General features: G+C 38.7%; 1 protein-coding gene and 1 pseudogene across 2 annotated transcripts in view; one reads left to right on the top strand and one right to left on the bottom strand.

Moving 5' to 3' along the window:
- LOC129262462 (uncharacterized) overlaps positions 1 to 13,636 on the bottom strand; it is a 28,779-nt gene extending 15,143 nt beyond the window's left edge. The window contains exons 1-5 of one of the 2 annotated variants that reach the window (XR_010293614.1): positions 13,530 to 13,613; positions 6,277 to 7,772; positions 5,076 to 5,186; positions 2,954 to 3,037; positions 2,106 to 2,213 (exon numbers count right to left, since the gene is read on the bottom strand). Coding sequence is in view for 1 of the 2 variants with exons in the window: in XM_064099764.1 (XP_063955834.1) it covers positions 2,140 to 2,213; positions 2,954 to 3,037; positions 5,076 to 5,186; positions 6,277 to 7,669 (1,662 nt within the window). In the remaining variant the exon portion in view is untranslated. Of the gene's footprint in view, positions 1 to 2,105; positions 2,214 to 2,953; positions 3,038 to 5,075; positions 5,187 to 6,276; positions 7,773 to 13,529 lie in introns of both variants that reach the window. The other variant, XM_064099764.1, reaches the window with a different exon arrangement.
- A 2,100-nt stretch (positions 13,637 to 15,736) lies between these two features.
- On the top strand, positions 15,737 to 16,716 carry LOC129261834 (uncharacterized; annotated as a pseudogene).
- Positions 16,717 to 19,033: the final 2,317 nt, after the last annotated feature.

Genomic DNA, 19,033 nt, shown 5'->3' with positions numbered 1-19,033 from the left:
TGACAATTTGGTGTGTTCTCCTTTGTTTACAAAGGACATTTTGCAAATTTTCTGTAGAAAAAATTATGACACTGATGGATTTCCATAGAGTTACGATTGATTGGATCAATCGTAACTCTTTGAAAGACGGGGCCCAGGGTCCCATCTTACAAAGAGTTATGATTGATCCGATCAATCGCAACTATGGAAAGCCAGCAATGTCAACATCTAAAATGCAAGTTTGTCCAAAATATTTTCTAGAAATGACATATATTCATACATTCACTGTTTTCTTGACCATTCAGTTTGCTTCTCTCTGTTTTCAAAGGACATTGGGCAAATTTCCTAAAGAAAAATTATGGCATTGTGGATTTAAATATATTCCAGATTGAATGATTGGATCAATCATAACTCTTTTTTTGAAAATATTGCAAAAATGCTATTAATGTATGTGCAAAATTTTGAATTTTCTATCAGGTAAATTTTTGCTTGTAAAATATATACAAGACGAACCAATTTTTCTTTTCAGCATGAATACATGCAGCTTTGGCAAACTATCTTATCACAAGTATGTCAGTCTTTAGTGACATTTTATCAGTACATATGAAAGAGAGAAAAAAAAGCATAGCAACAACAAAATACATTTAGCAGCATCAACATCACTTCAGCATCATCTTCACTCTTACCAAGCTGTAGAAAAATAAAAACTGTCCTCAAAAAGCTGATTTATTATTACAGAACATGTTATAAGCAAAAATAATCACAAACACTAAAGTATGTTCTGTTCACATTCATGCAAATAAAGAAGATTTTTAATTACTTGATTCAAACAAATTGATTTAATTTTCAATTACAGGAATTACAAGAATTGGAAACTCATGGTTACCATGGTAACATTTCAAGTTGTATATATGTTCATGGAGATTCAAACAGAGCAGGGGCCTGTTTCATAAAACTTGTTATAGTTACATATTTCCAATAACAGTTAAAAGCTACTGAAGTCCTTCAATCTGATTGGCTGATAGTCAATTTGCTATACAAATAATGCCTTTGTTATTATAACAAGGCTTCATGAAACAGGACCCGGAAGATTTGCCTTTCGATTCTTATTCAACTTTATTGACTTACAGTAACATATAACAAGTGGAATGCCTCTGGCCGTCTCACCTGCATCACGCGATTCAATATAGCAGCAGTGCTGATTTTGAAAACTACTATAACTCGCACAAGATGTTCAGTGATACTTGGTTACTCTTATTTCCACGTTTTATGAACTAGACCAATACACTTATAGAGATATGATGGCAATTCAACAAATACCCCCAGCGTGGCCAAAGTTCTTTGACCTTACATGACCTTTGACCTTGATCATGTGACCTGAAACTCGCACAGGATGTTCAGTAATACTTGATTACTATTATGTCCAAGTTTTATGAACTAGACCAACACACTTTCAAATTTATGGCTGTAATTCAACAAATACCCCAATTTGGCCAAAGTTCATTGACCCTAAATGACCTTTGACCTTGATCATGTGACCTGAAACTTGCACAGGATGTTCAGTAATACTTGATTACTATTATGTCCAAGTTTCATGAATCAGATCCATAAACTTTCAAAGTTATGATGGTAATTCAACAGATACCCCCAATTCGGCCAAAGTTCATTGACCCTAAATGACCTTTGACCTTGGTCATGTGATGTGAAACTCAAGCAGGATGTTCAGTGATACTTGATTAACCTTATGTATAAGTTTCATGAACTAGGTCCATATATTTTTTAAGTTATGATGAAATTTCAAAAACTTAACCTTAGGTTAAGATTTTGATGTTGATTCCCCCAACATGGTCTAAGTTCATTGACCCTAAATGACCTTTGACCTTGGTCATGTGACATGAAACTCAGGCAGGATGTTCAGTAATACTTGATTAACCTTATGGCCAAGTTTCATGAACTAGGTCCATATACTTTCTAAGTTATGCTGTCATTTCAAAAACTTAACCTCAGGTTAAGATTTGGTGTTGACGCCGCCGCCGCCGTCGCCGTCGGAAAAGCGGCGCCTATAGTCTCACTCTGCTATGCAGGTGAGACAAAAACTTTACATCATCAGGTACAAGCATACTTACATTGGGGTGTCCCGAAAATAAGTTGAGGATTTTGCTATCTTTGCAGTTTCAATGCTCTTAGTTGTATTTCCAGTTCTTTGCGTTGTTTTTGTTCTTCTTGCAGAGACTCTAAAGTGAAATCAAAGGAATGCTTATATTTATGATAAGATATGACTGTAGTCCCTCACGCCCCCCCCCAAAAAAAAGTGAGTTTGAGAGCAGTTTTTCTTTGAAAAGTGTATGTGGGGAAGTGCATTTAAAAAATAACTTTTAAAAAATGCTGCAGGAAATGAGATTCCTTGCAATTGTATTCCATCCAATCCATAAATGTTACTTGCTCACATGGCAAACGCTAATCAATGGAGAAGGCGCGCTGCACAACGATCGAAGCCATGCGCTCAGATAAAGGACTTCAGTTTTCTATGCCAAGTTTACGCCAAGACCATTTAGATCTACAGTCCAACCATGGATCACGCAGTGTGATACCGTGATTGTGCTAAACTGTCTAGGGTTAATTTTCCCTCGTGATTACCTCAGATTTGCGCTTTGTCCTTTGTGCCAAGCCGTCTAAATCTGCGGTAACCTCCGGAGGCACACCAGATTTTTGGCAGATCTAAACGGGGTATAAGATTTTATCCTTCCGATTAGGAGAGAAGAGTCTGAACTACTACAGCATGAGGCTTTCATTGTGAAGTATAGGCTCTCTCAACCACTTACTGGAATTCTCTCGAGCCTCTCCAATTGAACACAGACAGCAATCTCACAAATTGCACTTCAATATGTCTAAACCATGCACACTTCATCCTGGTTTTGATAAATCAAGCTGAAAGCCCTGTCAGAGTCCAATCCTTAATGTATACCATACATACCCTGTAATTGCTGTATCTGAGCCTCAAACTTTCTTCGCTTTGATCGTTCCTCATGGTATAGCTTTAGGAATTCATCGTCTCTTCCTGCATAAACACAGAGACAGACCATAATTAAAACGTACATACACGCATCAGTACTACAGCTTACAACTTAACCTGAAATCCGACACTACATGAACCAAGTAATACAGTTACTGAATGTAATCTTCTAAACGTGAATGATTCACTAAGAATTTTGCCTCAAATCAAAGAAGAGATCTTACTCTAACTACCAGTGTCAAAGTTGTGAGTTGTGACTGAAACATATTTTGTGATAGCGATATATATTAAAAAAATTACTGAAAATTACCTTCATTTTTTGCTAGGTCCAGGCAGAACATTTGTATTTTATTTTGGGGGGCTTTTTTTTTTCACAATCACAACGAACTGCCTAAATCTACAACATTCTACAATCATTTACATTGCAGCGAATGGGGATTTTCTGGGGCCCTTTTTCATATCCCAGGGCTCTTTCGAGCATTTGTGCCATTTAGCCCCCGAGCCCTCATGTAATTTTTCCCTGCACTGTATACCATTTCATTTTTTAAAGAACCATGCGGTATACTTGTAAAGACTTAGGGCGGGGGCTCACTATTAGAAATGTCATACAAACTAATTAAGATAGAAGATAATAATAGTAACAATAGTACAGTTCTTTATAGACGCATAACACCGTCTTAAAAAGAGTTATGATTGATCCAATCAACCACAACTATGGAAAGCCAGCAACGTCAACATCTAAAATACACGTTTGTTCAAAATATTTTCTAGATGTATATCCATACAATCATAGTTTTCTTGAAAATTCAGTGTGCTTCTCTTTCTTTACAAAGCACATTGTGCAAATTTCCTGAAGAAAAAATTATAACGTTGATTGATTTCCATATACTTGGGGTTGATCGGATTAATCGTAACTCTTTGTAAGACGTTTGTTAACACACACAAACTTGCCCCTCCAATATTTGCATTCCCAGACAGTTCTGGTAAGTGTTTCATAAACCTTTTCTTAAGTTACGAGCGACTTTACAAAGGACTGGTGATCCTTTCTTGTGGTAAATGATATACACCAAATTTTCATTGATGTTGATTTTGCGCCCTAAGAAAGGATCACCAGTGTTTCGTTAAGTCGCTGGTAACTTACGAAGAGCTTTATGAAACCCCTACCTGGTTCTACTAATGGTCTGGGAAAAGGCTTCAAGAAGAGTCTGGTAATATTTACCAATGATTTTTCACCAGCAAGACTTTAAATGCTTCAAGATCAACCCATTACATCTCGATTAACTCTCTTAAATGTTTGGTATTAATTAGTATAGCTTTGTGAATACAGGTTTTAAGCTAGCCAAGGGAATTTGGCCCAAATTCACATAAGTGGTTTCAATTGTACCACGGTACAAGACCATGGACTAAGAAGAATTTGTGTACACAATCACACCTATTTCATTGCAGACACTCAGAAAAGTCCCATTACAAATGCGAGTCTTTGACAAACGGTACTGTATGCTGGAATGAAGTGTGATAATACGAGAAATCTGCTTAGTCCATGGTTTTGTACTATGGTACAAATAAAACCACTTTCTGGCCTTTGGGTCTCAGAAAGGGGTATCAATACACCATTTTCAACGATCACCTGGGAAAGAGTTCCATATGTACCCCCCACCTAAAAAAACAGAAGATTGTTGAGACTTCCCATTCGTTCACTTCAGAATTTCTATCATTTTTTTTTTACTGTTGCTTACCTTGCTTTGAACTCAAACTCAGCTCGTTGTATCTGCAGTCAAGACCTCTTCCCGCTATGCTAGCCAATAGTGCTGATATCAGAAGGGGTTTTGTAAGGATTATCAGCAGATAGTTCAACTAGTCTAGACTCACAGACCCTTTACTGACTAAATAAACCGATGTCTATGGACAATTACATGCACTAGATCCTGCTCAAAATTTGACGGAATAAAGCCATATTTTGGTATGTATTGCCACTCCCCCATCATATATGTTCTATATTAGGGCTAGATATATTATTTTGAACCTTCTCCATGTTTTTATTTTCAATTTTAGTGGGGGGTGCATATGGAAGTCTTGCCCTTACCTGGAGACTTTGGGACTCCATTCCCTCCAGCTGCCACGTCTTTCAAGATCTGGATCCGATGAGAAGCCAGCGTGAGAAGTTCTTGGGCAGTTTGCAAGATGAAAAGAGGATCTGAGGAAAACAACCAAATCAGTTGGATTCTCTGAAAAATTCATGAGCTGCAGCATCAACTGGAGCTCCAACAGGAGATGTTGTTTTGAATCACTATCGGATTTTAATTAATGTTCATGTCTATGCTTATATTACTTTCTTTCTTCATCTTGTATGAATGTCAATGTGGAAAAACTCTCTACAGAGTATTCAAATCTTTTAGTGATCCCCCGGCACTGGCTGGTGCTCAATATCATCCAATTCATTTTTGTATCAACCATGCGATGTTTCCGTTGTAATTTGTTATCTTGCGTGGAAATTAAAGAAATCAATGAAATAGATAAATAATTTTTCTCATTCACGAAGGCATTATGATCATACATGTAAATCAATAAGATACATAAATATATTTCCTCATCTATGAAGGCGTTATGACCACACATGTATTTTTACTCATAGATCTAGTTTTAAGAATCTGATTTCAGAATTTAAAGGGATGGTCCAGGCTGGAGATATTAATATCTTAATAAATAGAGTAAAATTCACAAAGCAAAATGCTGACAATTTGATCAAAATCAGATAACAAATAACGAAGTTATTGAATTTTAAAGATTTGCATTATTCTGGTGAAACAGTTCTAGGCATGTCTTTATGAATATTCATTAGGTTAGCTGATGATGTCATATCCCCACTTGTTCTTTTATATTTTATTATATGAAATTAGGTTTATTCAAAATTTTTCTACCGAGAACTAAAACCATTGGATTGACAACTGAATAAGTGCATTAGTTATTTTTGCCGCAACTTATTTCATCATAATGAAGACACATCATTTACACATATATGAAAAAATGAAACATTTATGATTTCATGTAATAAGAAAAAGGAAATTCGAGATGTGACATCATCAGCCCACCTAATGAATATTCATGACGATGTGCATATAACTGATTCCACAAAATATTGATAAACTTGAAAATTAAAAAACTTTGTTAATTGTTATCCGATTTTGATGAAATTTTCAGCATTTTGCTTTGTGAATTTTACTCTATTTATTTAGATATAAAATATTTTCAGCCCGGACCATCCCTTTAAGACTTCGAAAGCTCACCTTGTTTATCTTTTGTGCTGTTTTGCTGGTTCTGTTCTTCAAGCAAATCACCATTGAGTACAGGGAACCTAAATCTTGATCCTGCCTCACCTTGGGGCAATACTGATGAAGCAACCCTCATTGCATTTACAGAGCTTGGATTGCCTTGTGATGTGGAACGAGTATCTGGGTTTGATGTGTTGGAAGGCAGATCACCTCCAGCAAAGATCCTACTGTCTTGAGGAAATCGAGCCGTTTGGATCCCGTCAGTATTGCCGTTCTCATTCTGAGTTCCTGACGGAGAGAGGATGGCCTTGGAAGAATGTTCTCTCGGGCGATTTTGCTGGTGAGGTGCTACGTGCGAACTCTGCGAGCCGAAAAGGGATCGAGAGGCTTGGGATTTTCCCTCCGGATGTTCAGACTTTGAGTGAAGGTCCATTGTGATGGATCGGTTCCTTCTATGGCGTGACTTCTCTGTTGAGGCAAGATACTGTGAGGTCTCCCTGAGGAGACGTTCCGATGCATCCACGGTGTTCTGAATGTTTTTGTTGAGGTCTGAAATCGAGCTCGCTTCTGATGAACTATTTGGGGGGCTGTTCCCTGAAGGACCTACAAGTTGGGATCCCTTGGTGGTGGGCAGACTTCGCTGAACCCCACGCATGCTGGTCCGAGGGCTATAATGCATTGCAGGCCTTCGAGGTTGAATGGGTTGTGTCGAGGAAAAGGAATCTGAAGATGAACGATAGTGGTTCCCCTCAAGAGCTACATTACTTGTTACGCCATTGAGGTCGTATGATGATGTACGTGGACGTGCATGTGATCCTTCCTCTCCTTTCAGCTTTGCCAGGAAGTCATCCCACAACTTCATTTGTTGGACACCAGGGTTATCTACACCAAGTTCAAGCATTGATGACTGGCAGTCTGTACGGCGACCTATATTGTCATGGAGGTGCCTGAGAAATGAACCATGGGAGAAAAATATTCCACAGTCACGACACATAATGCACTTTGACTGTGGATGGACGTGGTATTTAGGTAAGAGTATACCAATCTGAGTCCCGATTTCATTGGTGTGCTTGACTGGTAGTTGTACACCACGCGTCTTCAAACTAAGTTGTTCTACTGGGTTTGGCAAAAGGTGCGCTCTGGTTGATTGCGTAACTGGCATATCATTCAAACTGTCATCGTCTGTGATGTCATTGTAAGACGGATGCGAGAAAGGACCCGCTAGGAGAGAGTCAACTGATGACGTTGTGTCTCTGGAATCTTGGTACGCTCTCATGGGAAGTGTTCCAGGATAGGGTTTGGATGGGAGAATGCTCTGACCAGATCGAAGATCACCCAATCTATAGGAGTAGTTGGTGTCCCCAGCACCAGGTCCTAGACCACTCCCGTAGTTCTGAAGATCATTCATGATCAACCTCGTTCTTCACAATTGTTAATAGATCAGAACAGTCAACGGTGGATAAACCATATCACCATTACAGGAATGAAGCATCCTCACTTTTCCCAGGTTCCTGCAAAGAGAGGAAATAACAAAAAAAATAAGAATACCGACAGGAAAAATGATGAAAAGTGTGAATAGGCATGAACTACTGGAATGATTTTGATAAGTTAAGTTTCTGGAAATAAAAAATAGTCATATAAAAATCACCATCAGGGAAAAATATGGATTGGGGCTCAGGGCGATTTCACCCCCAAAAAAATGCTCAAAGGAGCCCTGGAAAATCCCATTCACTGCAATGTTATTGTTAAAGCTTTTCCAAGCAAGTTCAGTAAGTTGGGAAATTTAAATTTTATTATTTGTTAAATAATATTTTTTTTCATAAATTGTTCTTCAAAACGGCATTTCGTAACATCGCTCATCAATTTTACGTCATAACGACGCGGTTCAAGGGCCAAGCCACTATAATAAAATTTTTAACTTGATTATAAATAATTATCATTATATAATAATTACTTATAATCTTATTTATAATCAAGTTTCAAATTTTATTATTTGTTAAATAATAATTTTTATCTATAAATTGTTCTTCAAAACGGCATTTTGTAACATCGCTTTTCGAAGCTACGTCATAACGAATCGGTTCAAGGGTCAAGCCTATTATATTTGCGGTGTTTACAAATGGATCGAGCACAGTGGCAAATTGTATAGAACGGATAGCGGTGCATTCAACGCTAGCGGGCGTGTACATTTTGCTTATTACATGACGTCATCCAGCCACTGCCGAGATCCAATTTATGAATGAAAATATAGTAAGCATGCGCAGTGCAAGCCTTCCTTTGCCTCACACAGTATTCCACCAAAACAAGTGTGCAATTCTCTATCACCTTGTACCAAAATCAACCTAGAATTTCACTTTCCTATATTTTATATGAATTATGAAAGGTTTTCTCGGAGGATTTCTCACCGATACCGCAAAGGTAAGCGAATTTTGATTACTTCTTGCTTTTCCGTCAAAATCTTACGAATTAGTGTTTATAATATGGCATCAAGTTCGTTGGAGTTTGTAGAGTCTATCGCAACGTGCACAAAGTCAATTGATTTCTGGGTTTCTGAGCGTCACATGAATATGCATGAAATTGCCGAGTTTCGATCGATACTGGAGCGATCCGATCACGAACCAAGACCGTTTCCCGCGTAGACAATGTGACCGGATTTCGTTATCGCTATTGATACTTTCGCACGCAGTCCGAAAGAATTATTTTGGCGACCACGTAGTCAGGACTTGATCTGCGCGATTGACCAATCAGCGGTCTCCAATTCGCTAGGAAACGGTCTATCCATTGTACAAAGTCTATGGACAATTTGCCACTGTGTCGAGGGATCTACATGAGATCGGTCTGGCAAGAAACCTCTCATTTTTCATATTTATACTATTACTAACAATATTTTAAGCCCTTCATACGCATTAGGCATATGAAGGTTCATAGATAAATAAAATCAAGAGAAACAAACCGATTTCCTAGGGAAATCCATCCTTGTATACAAATCTCGCTCATGCTAATATGGCAAGCATTTCAAGGCTCCGTGATGAAAAAGTATGTGTAAAAATATTTTAAAATATCATCACAGAGTCCTCAAGGCTATGGCCGTCATCCGTCTGTGTAAGTTATAACGTTAGGACAAAAACTAGCACATCAATGATGTGGAGCTCATCCGGCAACAAAATTGAACACAATTTTAATTTCAGCCCAGTTGACACTGTAGTGAATTATATTGGTGACATAAATTGAGGATATAGAGTTGAAATTGATGAAGAAATGACATAGAAGCATTTTTTGTGATCTATGAATAAATTTCATATAAATTAAGCATAAATAATTTTCTAGTAAAAATTTCTTAACTCTGTGTAGAACCTCGGTGAACCTCATGTAGCTCTCAGAAAAAAATTAATCAAAAATATCAAATTTGGGGGGAAATATTGTTTTGGCCCATTTACATTAGTTTGGGCTCAAAACGATTTATACAATCTGTGATTTAGATCTACTGTAACCGTGGGAAATCCTAGCCTCTACAGAGAGGAATGATCCCCAGGCCCAGGCTTCATGCGGGAGTAAGCCTACGTATAGTAGATGACTTTTACTCCCAAGAAGCCTCCAGGCTACTCATACACAGACGGCTCGCTATCGTGTAACCCAGGGAGCATTTTTGTTAAAAATCGTAACAAAATGGCCGATCGAGACTGGGTAGAAGGAGAGAACTTTTTGTTTTTTTGAGGTTCCAGTCTGTGCCCAGATGTCAGGAAACTGCCACTCGTTAGACCTTCATCCATATAATCGTGGTAATTGTATACTTTCTGTTTTCACAATTCATTTGGAGAAATATTTAGACCATAAAATCACCCTAGTCCGGTGACTATGGTCAAATACACGCAGGCGGGAGCTCCCTGGGTAAGCTATCGTGCAGCCACCATTAGGGGACTTACAATGGAGGCAGCGTAGCTCAGTCGGTTAGAGCGCATGTTTCGGATAAGATCGAAGATCTCAACGTGAGGGGTTCGAGTCCCGCTCATCTCATGCCGAAACGCGTCTAACAAAAAATCTGATGCTACAGCGTTGTGTGTTAGCGTGCCTCACCACGGTATTCAGTGCAGGTGTGTATGCTGTTGGAAAACACTCCGTCCATCGGAAAGGACGCAAATGTTGGTCCCGTGTATAGGAGAGTCACAACCTATGCACGTTAAAACCAATACACTATTCGTCAAAGAGTAGGGTGTTCACCCGGTGTATTGCACCTGCCGGCCCCCGGTACTACAATACTGCAAGAATCTTCAGGATTGAAGGAAGCAGTGAGTGTAGGTTGAAGAAGAATGCAAAATCCCCCCGTCGGGGCTCTTCAATTTTTGTCTTTAATGAATCAAACATTTGAAAATTAACGCGACCGAAATACAAATTAATATTCCCTCTTGGCATTAATTGCCAAAAAACGGGGAAAATCAAGTTAAAAGGAACAAAAACAGTGACTTACCTCGGCTGTCGCGCAACTTCACTGCCCTGTTTTATCCGAACTTAATACACATAAACATATGGCCATTGAGTCCCCTTTACAGATCGCGCAAGAACTTCAGTCTCTGTATTTGGCGAGTGAAGCCAACGGAATTAAGTTCAGCTGGGGCCGATTGCACGAAAGGGTCTTTCCAAGTACCGTCTTTCGTGTCGCCCATCTTTTATGATGCGCTATAAGCGGGGTGTTTCTGAAATTTATGATAAACAAATAAAATTCGTAAGCTTGCTTTTAAATCAAATTTTATACAATTTCATGAGATATCACATCATTTTATAAACAAATATTTTGTTTATTTTAACGGACAAATAAAATATATTTGCAGATAATTTATTTGAAATGCGTTTCACATGGCGTATCATAAAAGATGGGCGACACGAAAGACGGTCCTTGGAAAGACCCTTTCGTGCAATCGGCCCCAGAACAACCAACATAACACAGAGACCGAAGCTTTTGGTCTATCTCAGAGTCAGAGACCGAAGCTTTCGGTCTAGACACTAATTAGACAGGAATAACCGTCGTTTCTGGGGATTTATTCAACAATTTCTGACATTTTACTATAATCCCCATTTAGTGAGCCAACGCAGTTCAGCGGAACAACCAAAATACCACTCATTCAATGAACAAGGTTATGATATAACCTTGTTCTCAGTTATAATATCTCCATGTGTGGCAAAATAAGGATGGCAATGTTTGGCTTATTTTCTCTTTTTCTTTGGGACAAATGCTTGACATTTTTACACTGACAGTTTCCATTACACCTATTCGTCATACAACTTGGCCCTTAATTAATTTGGTTCTTTAAATTATTTGTTTCTTAATTAAAAATAGAGATTAAAAAATGAAAATTTTCTTGCCATATTATTTTCCACCAATAGAGGGCGTACACAAAAATTTTCCCAAAATTCAAGTTTTTGAGCGCTCTAGTGAATACAAAAATTATTCCTAAGTTACAAATGAAAAATAAATTGCAACTGTATGGAAATTAGTAATTTTGGTCACAAAAGTGATATTTTAATCATTTTTTAATAAAGTGTGTGCTCTGTACAGCATTGGCATGCCATAGTCCAACCTGTAAATTCCCCACAGGCAGGGGTCCCACGAGCCTAATTACATCAGGAGGGCTAAAGATATTCGTTCGACCCAACCCATTCGAATTTTTGTCAATTTGATATTGCTGATTGACAAAAATGTATGAATGTGATTCAAAATCTAACACTGATTCTAGAAATGGTAACTACTGAACTAGACCAAAAGCTTCGGTCTCTGTGATGTTGGTTGTTCCGCTGAACTACGTTGGCTCCACTCACCAAATACATAGACCGAAGTTAAACCGTCGTCTGTACAGGGGCTCAATGGCCACCGTTAATTTCTTGTTTTTCTCCTCGATACCGCGATATTTTCCACCAAAAGTTCATACATATGCACCTATAGCTGAAAATGTATAAGTAACGACAGTTTCTTACCCTAAATTCCCGCTTTAAAACTGGCAATCAGGGGATTAACTCTGAAATTTGACACTTGCGACTCGGACTAGTGGGCAGCCATCTTGGTAATGAATAATTCATGAAAAAGTGGCCAACGAAAGTCAGACTCCGCCCCATGACCTTTACGTCACACATTACAGAAGGGGAAAGAAAGGAGCAGTTAAAGAAACAAAAGAAAAAAGGGGAAATAAAAATTAAAAAGAAAAGTAAAACAAAAAAGAGAGAAAATGAAAGAGAAAGAGATAAAGGAAAATGAAAAAAACCATCTAGAATTTTAGTATTCATAAACCCGACGTAAAAGAGATGATCTGATTGGCCAATGGTTTTGATACGCAGTTGACCCGGAAGTTCTTCCAACGGCATATGTTTGTGTGTTATATCGACTTCGGATGAACAAGTGAACTAGGAGCTACACGACAGCCGAGGTAAGTCGCTGTTTTTTTTCCTTTTAACTTTATTTTTCCCTCGTTTTTGGCAATTAATGCCAAGAGGGAACATTAATTCGAATATTTGTCCATTTATTTTCATATATATTTATGAAATAAAGACAAAAATCGATGAGCCCCGTCGGGGGGAATTTGCATTGTACCTCCCCTAATGGTGGCGACACGCTAGCGAGCCGTCTGTGTATGAGGAGAAATTTAAAAAATAAAAAAATGTTGAAAAACTCCTCGAAACAGACGGCTGCCAGCTGTCTACTACTGAACTTACTTCACCCAAATTGGGAAGATAAATAAGTGACTTGGAACTATTTTTTGACTGGCGGAATAATTAGGGCTATTTTACTGTTTCAGTTGATGAATTCGATCGATTCATAGTTATCTTCATAAATGGCGATTTATTTTTAAAAATAAAATGAGCTGGCTACGCCTCGGACTCGGTACCCTTTCCTGGTCAGATTTGGAATGTCAGATATATATCCTATCCATTGGTAGTAAACATTCCACCCTCTAATTTCACATTTATTTTTTATGAATTTTTCAAAAGTGCCATTTTAACACACAAGTCTAAGGGGAATGTTTTACGCGCGTGACACCCAGGGTGGTTGCAGTGAACAAGTGCAAAATACAGAGACTGAAGCTTTTGGTCTAGACACTAATATAAAGGTATGGGACTGAGATAAACGGTAACTTCAATAATTAAACATGATAAATATGAAGCGTTGTGTTACTACGTAAAATCATATCAATTAATTCATTATCTTTACAGCAACTAAAATAATCAGCGTTCCAAATAATCCTTCAAGACATTGTATACGGTAAGTCCCATACGGTACTTACTCAAAATAGATTGTTATGACTTCAGCTGGAACGGGCGCCACAACTTTGAACAAGAAACATACACGGACGTAGAGGGCGCAAACAATCGACGAGATTATTTTAGAAGCAAAGAAGCGAGCGATAGCTGTCTGGAGGAATATTTGTAAACTTTTTTTTTTATTTTCAAACTTTTTTACTTTTTAAAAGTTTCTATGTAATTGGTGGGTGGAGCCAACGGACTGGAGTTCAGAGTAACAACCAATGTACAGAGACCGAAGCTTTTGGTCTAAAGCTAGCACTCCGGACTAGCACTGCTGTAAAAAATGTTTTGTGTTGATATCGCAAACAGAAACTGTAAATACTTAGGCCTGTATTGTTTGCCATTATTATGCATGACCACTTTTCATCCATTGCTGTTCAATCAAGGAGAGGTGATATCTCCTTGGTTCAATCAGTGCTAGAAATGTAATACATGTAAAGCTAGAATGAAGTGCACGCTAGTAGTATAGGGTTTTTTTTTCTCCCGGTTTCTCCCATGTTTTATTCGCCAGAGCAGCCTGCACCTGTATGCAATCATGGACCTACTGATGCAATCAACCATGCATGGAGGAGGAACAGTTCGCAACTACAACATCTTCAATGCTTGAGCAAGGATCAATTGCCCTTCCGACCAGAGGCACATGCTAGATTCTGTCTTTTTTCAGATCAGAGACTATAGGGTATAAAACATGTGTTCTTTCATTGAAAGAACATGCAGAAACGGAGAGGGAGAAAGTGAAACGAAGCTAGAAGTAAAATGGAGGGCGGGATTTCAGCTATGAAAGAGGAAAGAGGAGAATGAGGTTCAAGGAGAGAGAAAAAGAAAGAAAGGAAGAAAGAAAGGCGAAAAGAAAGAAAGAAAGAAAGAGGAAGAAAGAAAATGTAATTGGGGAAAAGAATTAGGGGGGAGAAAAAAATGCAAAGGGGGAAAAGAATGAAAAGGAAAGCGAGATAAAACGGAAATTGGAAATTGAACCGAAACGGCCGAATTAATTTGCCTTAAAGTCATTTGCACGTGTAGTATTATTACAGAAAAATATGACATAATAAAGTGCACTTAATGAATCATAGTCTACTAATTATATCATTAACAGGTTGGACCAATCAATTTCTTTGTTATTCACAATGACATCGACCAGCCTTCGACATCCTATCCGAGAGACGAAACAATCAACGCACATGAATTCCTAGCTCATCGTAAGTTGAATGAAATATTATTATTATTATTATTATTATTACTTATTATTTGTACTGTGCTTTTCCCATTAGGCCCAAAGCGCTTACAAATATATGCCAAATGAGCAATAGACTTCCCCCAAATATCTTGTTGAATCGCGGGGGGCGGCGGGGGTACGTGTAAGAGATATCACATGACATCAATCATTTTCTTTCAAATTTTGAAGCTTTTGGAGCTCCCCTCCAATCTTCCCTATGCAGGTGATATAATTTAATAATTTTCTAAAAATGTTTATCATGGAAGTTGCAAGTTTGCAGAAAAGTATGGACGAAATATATTTACAGTAAAAAATAATGAATGTAATTATTTTTTATTTCAGTTCCATAATTACAAGGAAAACTTTATGGAATACCATGGTGGAAAATCAAACGCATAAATTTTATTTACGTGTGAAAAATTATTATGAATGCATAACAACCTGCTAAACACTCGGGTTTTTGCTTCCTTCGTTGAGGGGATGGTTTGTCTATTTATTTACTTAAACCTAATTTTTATCCATTCATTTATTTATATCTTTGTTTATATAATGATGTATTTTGCTACATCTATGTATTTCATACATTCATTATTTACATTTCACAAATCGTTTGCCCATATTAACACTTCGTTGCCTTTTCTATGCCTTTTTTTTTTAGAACGATTCTTGGCCGGTACTGTTATTGATGACAACGAGCCCTACTTCGAAGACGACGATGACATCACCGTCAAGCAAAAGCAGCCGTCAATATCATACCCACCAGGAAAAGTCAAGAAGACTAATCCTCGTCATTGGTAGGTCTTTCATTTCTCTCCCTGAAGGGCAGTAACACAATAAAAATACATTTTTAGAATGGAGAAGTAATGATGGTCAAGATCCGTGGCACGGAACAAGCTTTGAAAATGTAACAGCATGACAGTGACTCAGTATAGGGGTCAAGGAAATCCTCAAGCTTAGATTATGGATGTACGAGTAATGATACCACCGTTTTTATTTGCAGATCATCCGACAGACGAGGATAATTTTGCACACATCACTAAAATCAAAGCACACCCTGGGGGTGTGGCCTTCGAGGTTGCAAATAACTTTGATCCAACCACAGATGAGGCAGATATCAAAGTCAGCCGAGGGGGCGTGGCTTTCGAGATCGCAGCTGACCAATCTGTAGCTCCTTCCCCAGAGAGTGTCGAAACATCGGAAATGTCCCTTAATCCTTGCTCACCAATCATAACCATGAGCTGCACACGTCGCGCCAAGGAGGGCATGGCTTTTGAGATCGACTTCAGCGACAACGAGGAGCGCGGCAAAAGCAACAACTCAAGACTCTGAGCAAAGTGACGTCACTTATCGCCACAGAGCGATGGAGCGAGCGTGATGTCATCAAGGGAACTGACGACGTATGGGTGGCCAACAAAGTTCTTGCAATTAATGTAAGTGGACCCAAAAAAGAATCCAGATTGAATCTAAAATTTGTAAGTATTTTTTTTATTCTGTAAGACATGGTCAAACTTGTCATGATCCGATTAAAAATATTATATTGTTGAAAGAAAGACATAGAGATGGAAAGTTCGCTTTCAAAATGTGTTGGAATTTCTGCATGAAAAATAAGCACACGTCAACAGATTTCAGTTCTGGAATATAATTATGTGAAGTGTGTTGGGATAGGGTTTTTTTGTAACCAATGATATCGCGGAAAAAAGTTTCTAGGAAATATCTGAGACTAAATAATAATCAAACGAATATATTTCCTTTGTTTTAAGGACAGGGCAAAGAGGAACGAGAAACGTTTGGCTTCTCTGAGGAAGGCTGATGAAGAGTTCGACCTGATGACAGCCACTATGACAGAAAGAGCCCTGGACAACTTCCATTACATTCTGGTGAAGGAGACTTGCACAGAACACAGTCTTCTTAGGAGGGCTCAGTTCAAGGCTTGGCAGAAGAAGATGATGCAGTAGACTGAGCGAGGGGGACTCTTTGATCTGATGACAGGTAATATGACAGAGAGGGCCCTTGATGGCAGCTTCCACTACATCCTGGTGAAAGAGATCTGCACAGGACACAGTCTTCTCAGGACGGCTCAGTTCAAGGCTTGACAGAAGAAGATGATTTAGTAGACTGAGCGAGGGGGATTCTTTAACCTGATGACAGCCACTATGACAGAGAGAGCCTCTGGAAAACTTCCATTACATTCTGGTGAAGGAGACCTGCACAGAACACAGTCTTCTTAGGAGGGCCTATAGTTTAAGGCTTGGCAGAAAAAAGATGATGCAGTACGTAGACTGAGAGAGGGGGACTCCTTGACCTGATGACAGCCACTATGACAGAGAGAGCCCTTAAAAGCTTCCACAAAATCCTGGTGAAGGAGACCTGCACAGAACACAGTCTTCTGATCTTATAGGAGGGCCCAGTTCAAGGCTTGGCAGGAGAAGATGATGCAGTAGAGTCACTGATAGATGATCCACACGAGATAGACCAGATAACTGCCATGATCCCTCTATAGGCCTGTATTCTAGAAAAGGAACCAGCCCAGTCTCATGACTGTGACAGGTGCGGTTGTCATTCTAACCAACCAATCTTGAGGCTAAACTAGGGGACATGCAGTATATACCCGTCTGCAGTCCTCCATGTTGGTAAAGGGAACTTTCCTGGGATATGGTTTTCTAGGAACGCCCAGTTTCAGACCTTTGAACTGAAATAGAGTAAGTAGAGACAAGGACTAAAATGTCTTTCTAAAAGGAAGGGTTCATAATTATGATAATGAAACTAACGGAAAGTTGACCGCTTTATGATTCTTGAACTAACTTTGGACCAACATACCCTCTTTCGTGACAGTAGCCATTTCTAGAAAATACAAATCTATTTAAAAACTCCTACAGACATAATTTATACTTCCTTTATGATTAATCATTTCCTTTATTTCTTATTATGTAGTTGGTTACTTATTTTCGTAAAAGTTGGTATCTACGTAGGGCATCCCTAAAATTGGTTAGTGACAATGTCATTATTATCATTATTTAGGAAACATTCCACTGACCAGAAAGAAGAAACTATAGATGTAGGCAAACATATACCTAGACTGAAAAGGAACCATGAGGTCGGATATGTCCTTAGCAAGACCGTCAATCGAAGGCATGAACTGCTCATGTTGCACCGAGAACGGTGCTTCTTCTGCCCTTTTTTTGAGATCGGCTTCAGTGATCACGTCTTGAGAAGGGAAGTGACGTCACTATGGCTACAAAATTTAATGGTTGGAGCGAACATCAATCATGAAAGAAACTGATGACCTATGTTGCTATCAGACTATTTAATGTAAGTGAAGAAAATTACTCGAAATCGATTGTAAAATGAATTATGTATCGTATAAATGGATGGATCGTGCTTCAAAATATTCCTACTTATAAAGAAGAATTGAAGCAATATGAGAAGTTTGATTATTATCCATCAACACACAAACTCGAAATGCAATGTAACAAGCACGAAAGTCTGAAAAAAAATTGATGTATTATCATGTTTTAAAAGGCAAAACAAGGTGCAAGCATGGAGCGCTTATACTTTTCATAATCAATTTTTCATTTAAGGATAAAAAAAGAAGGAAGAAGACAGAATAATTCTACTTAGCTTCTTGCCGAGGCCCTGGTGGGTGTTTCATAAAGCTGTTCGTAAAGTTACGCACAACTTTACGCACGATTGGAACATGATCTTAGATTCTAAGTTAGCTACATAGGGATAGTGTGGCACAAGAAAGGTCACCAGTCGTGCGTAAAGTCTTGCGTAACTTTACGTAAAGCTTTATGAAGCACCCACCTGGCAGCTGATCTTATACAAACTGAGTTGGGCCTGATGGGGCCTGGTGCGAGCCAGGTTCACTGCCAGGTTTGATCGGGGTCGTAATCGACAAAGAGCAACCGCCAGGGCCTCGACAAGAGGCTACGTTCTACTAGGCCCTATATAGACATCACTATTTCAAACACCATGTATAGGCCTAAACTGATCCATTGGTGTTGAACCATTAATAGAGTGTCCAGATAATAAGAAGTGACCAGATTAAATGGAGTTTCTCTTTCTCCTCCCTTCTTTATCCTCCTCCTACCCCTCTCTTTCTCTCTCTCTGTCGATCTTGTAGCAAATTGCGGAGAAGAATCCAGAATTCTCAGATCGAATTGGGTTCAACCCGATGCCACAGCCACGATCATGACGATGACAGAGAAGATTTTGAAGGTTGATACCACTACATCTTTCACAGAACACAATCTCAGCAGGTACAGTCAAGCC

Source organism: Lytechinus pictus, chromosome 5 (genome assembly GCF_037042905.1).
Source record: "Lytechinus pictus isolate F3 Inbred chromosome 5, Lp3.0, whole genome shotgun sequence".
NCBI classification, from domain to species: Eukaryota; Metazoa; Echinodermata; class Echinoidea; order Temnopleuroida; family Toxopneustidae; genus Lytechinus; species Lytechinus pictus.
The sequence above is the reverse complement of the archived record's forward strand: the minus strand, read 5'-3'. Positions and strand labels throughout refer to the sequence as shown.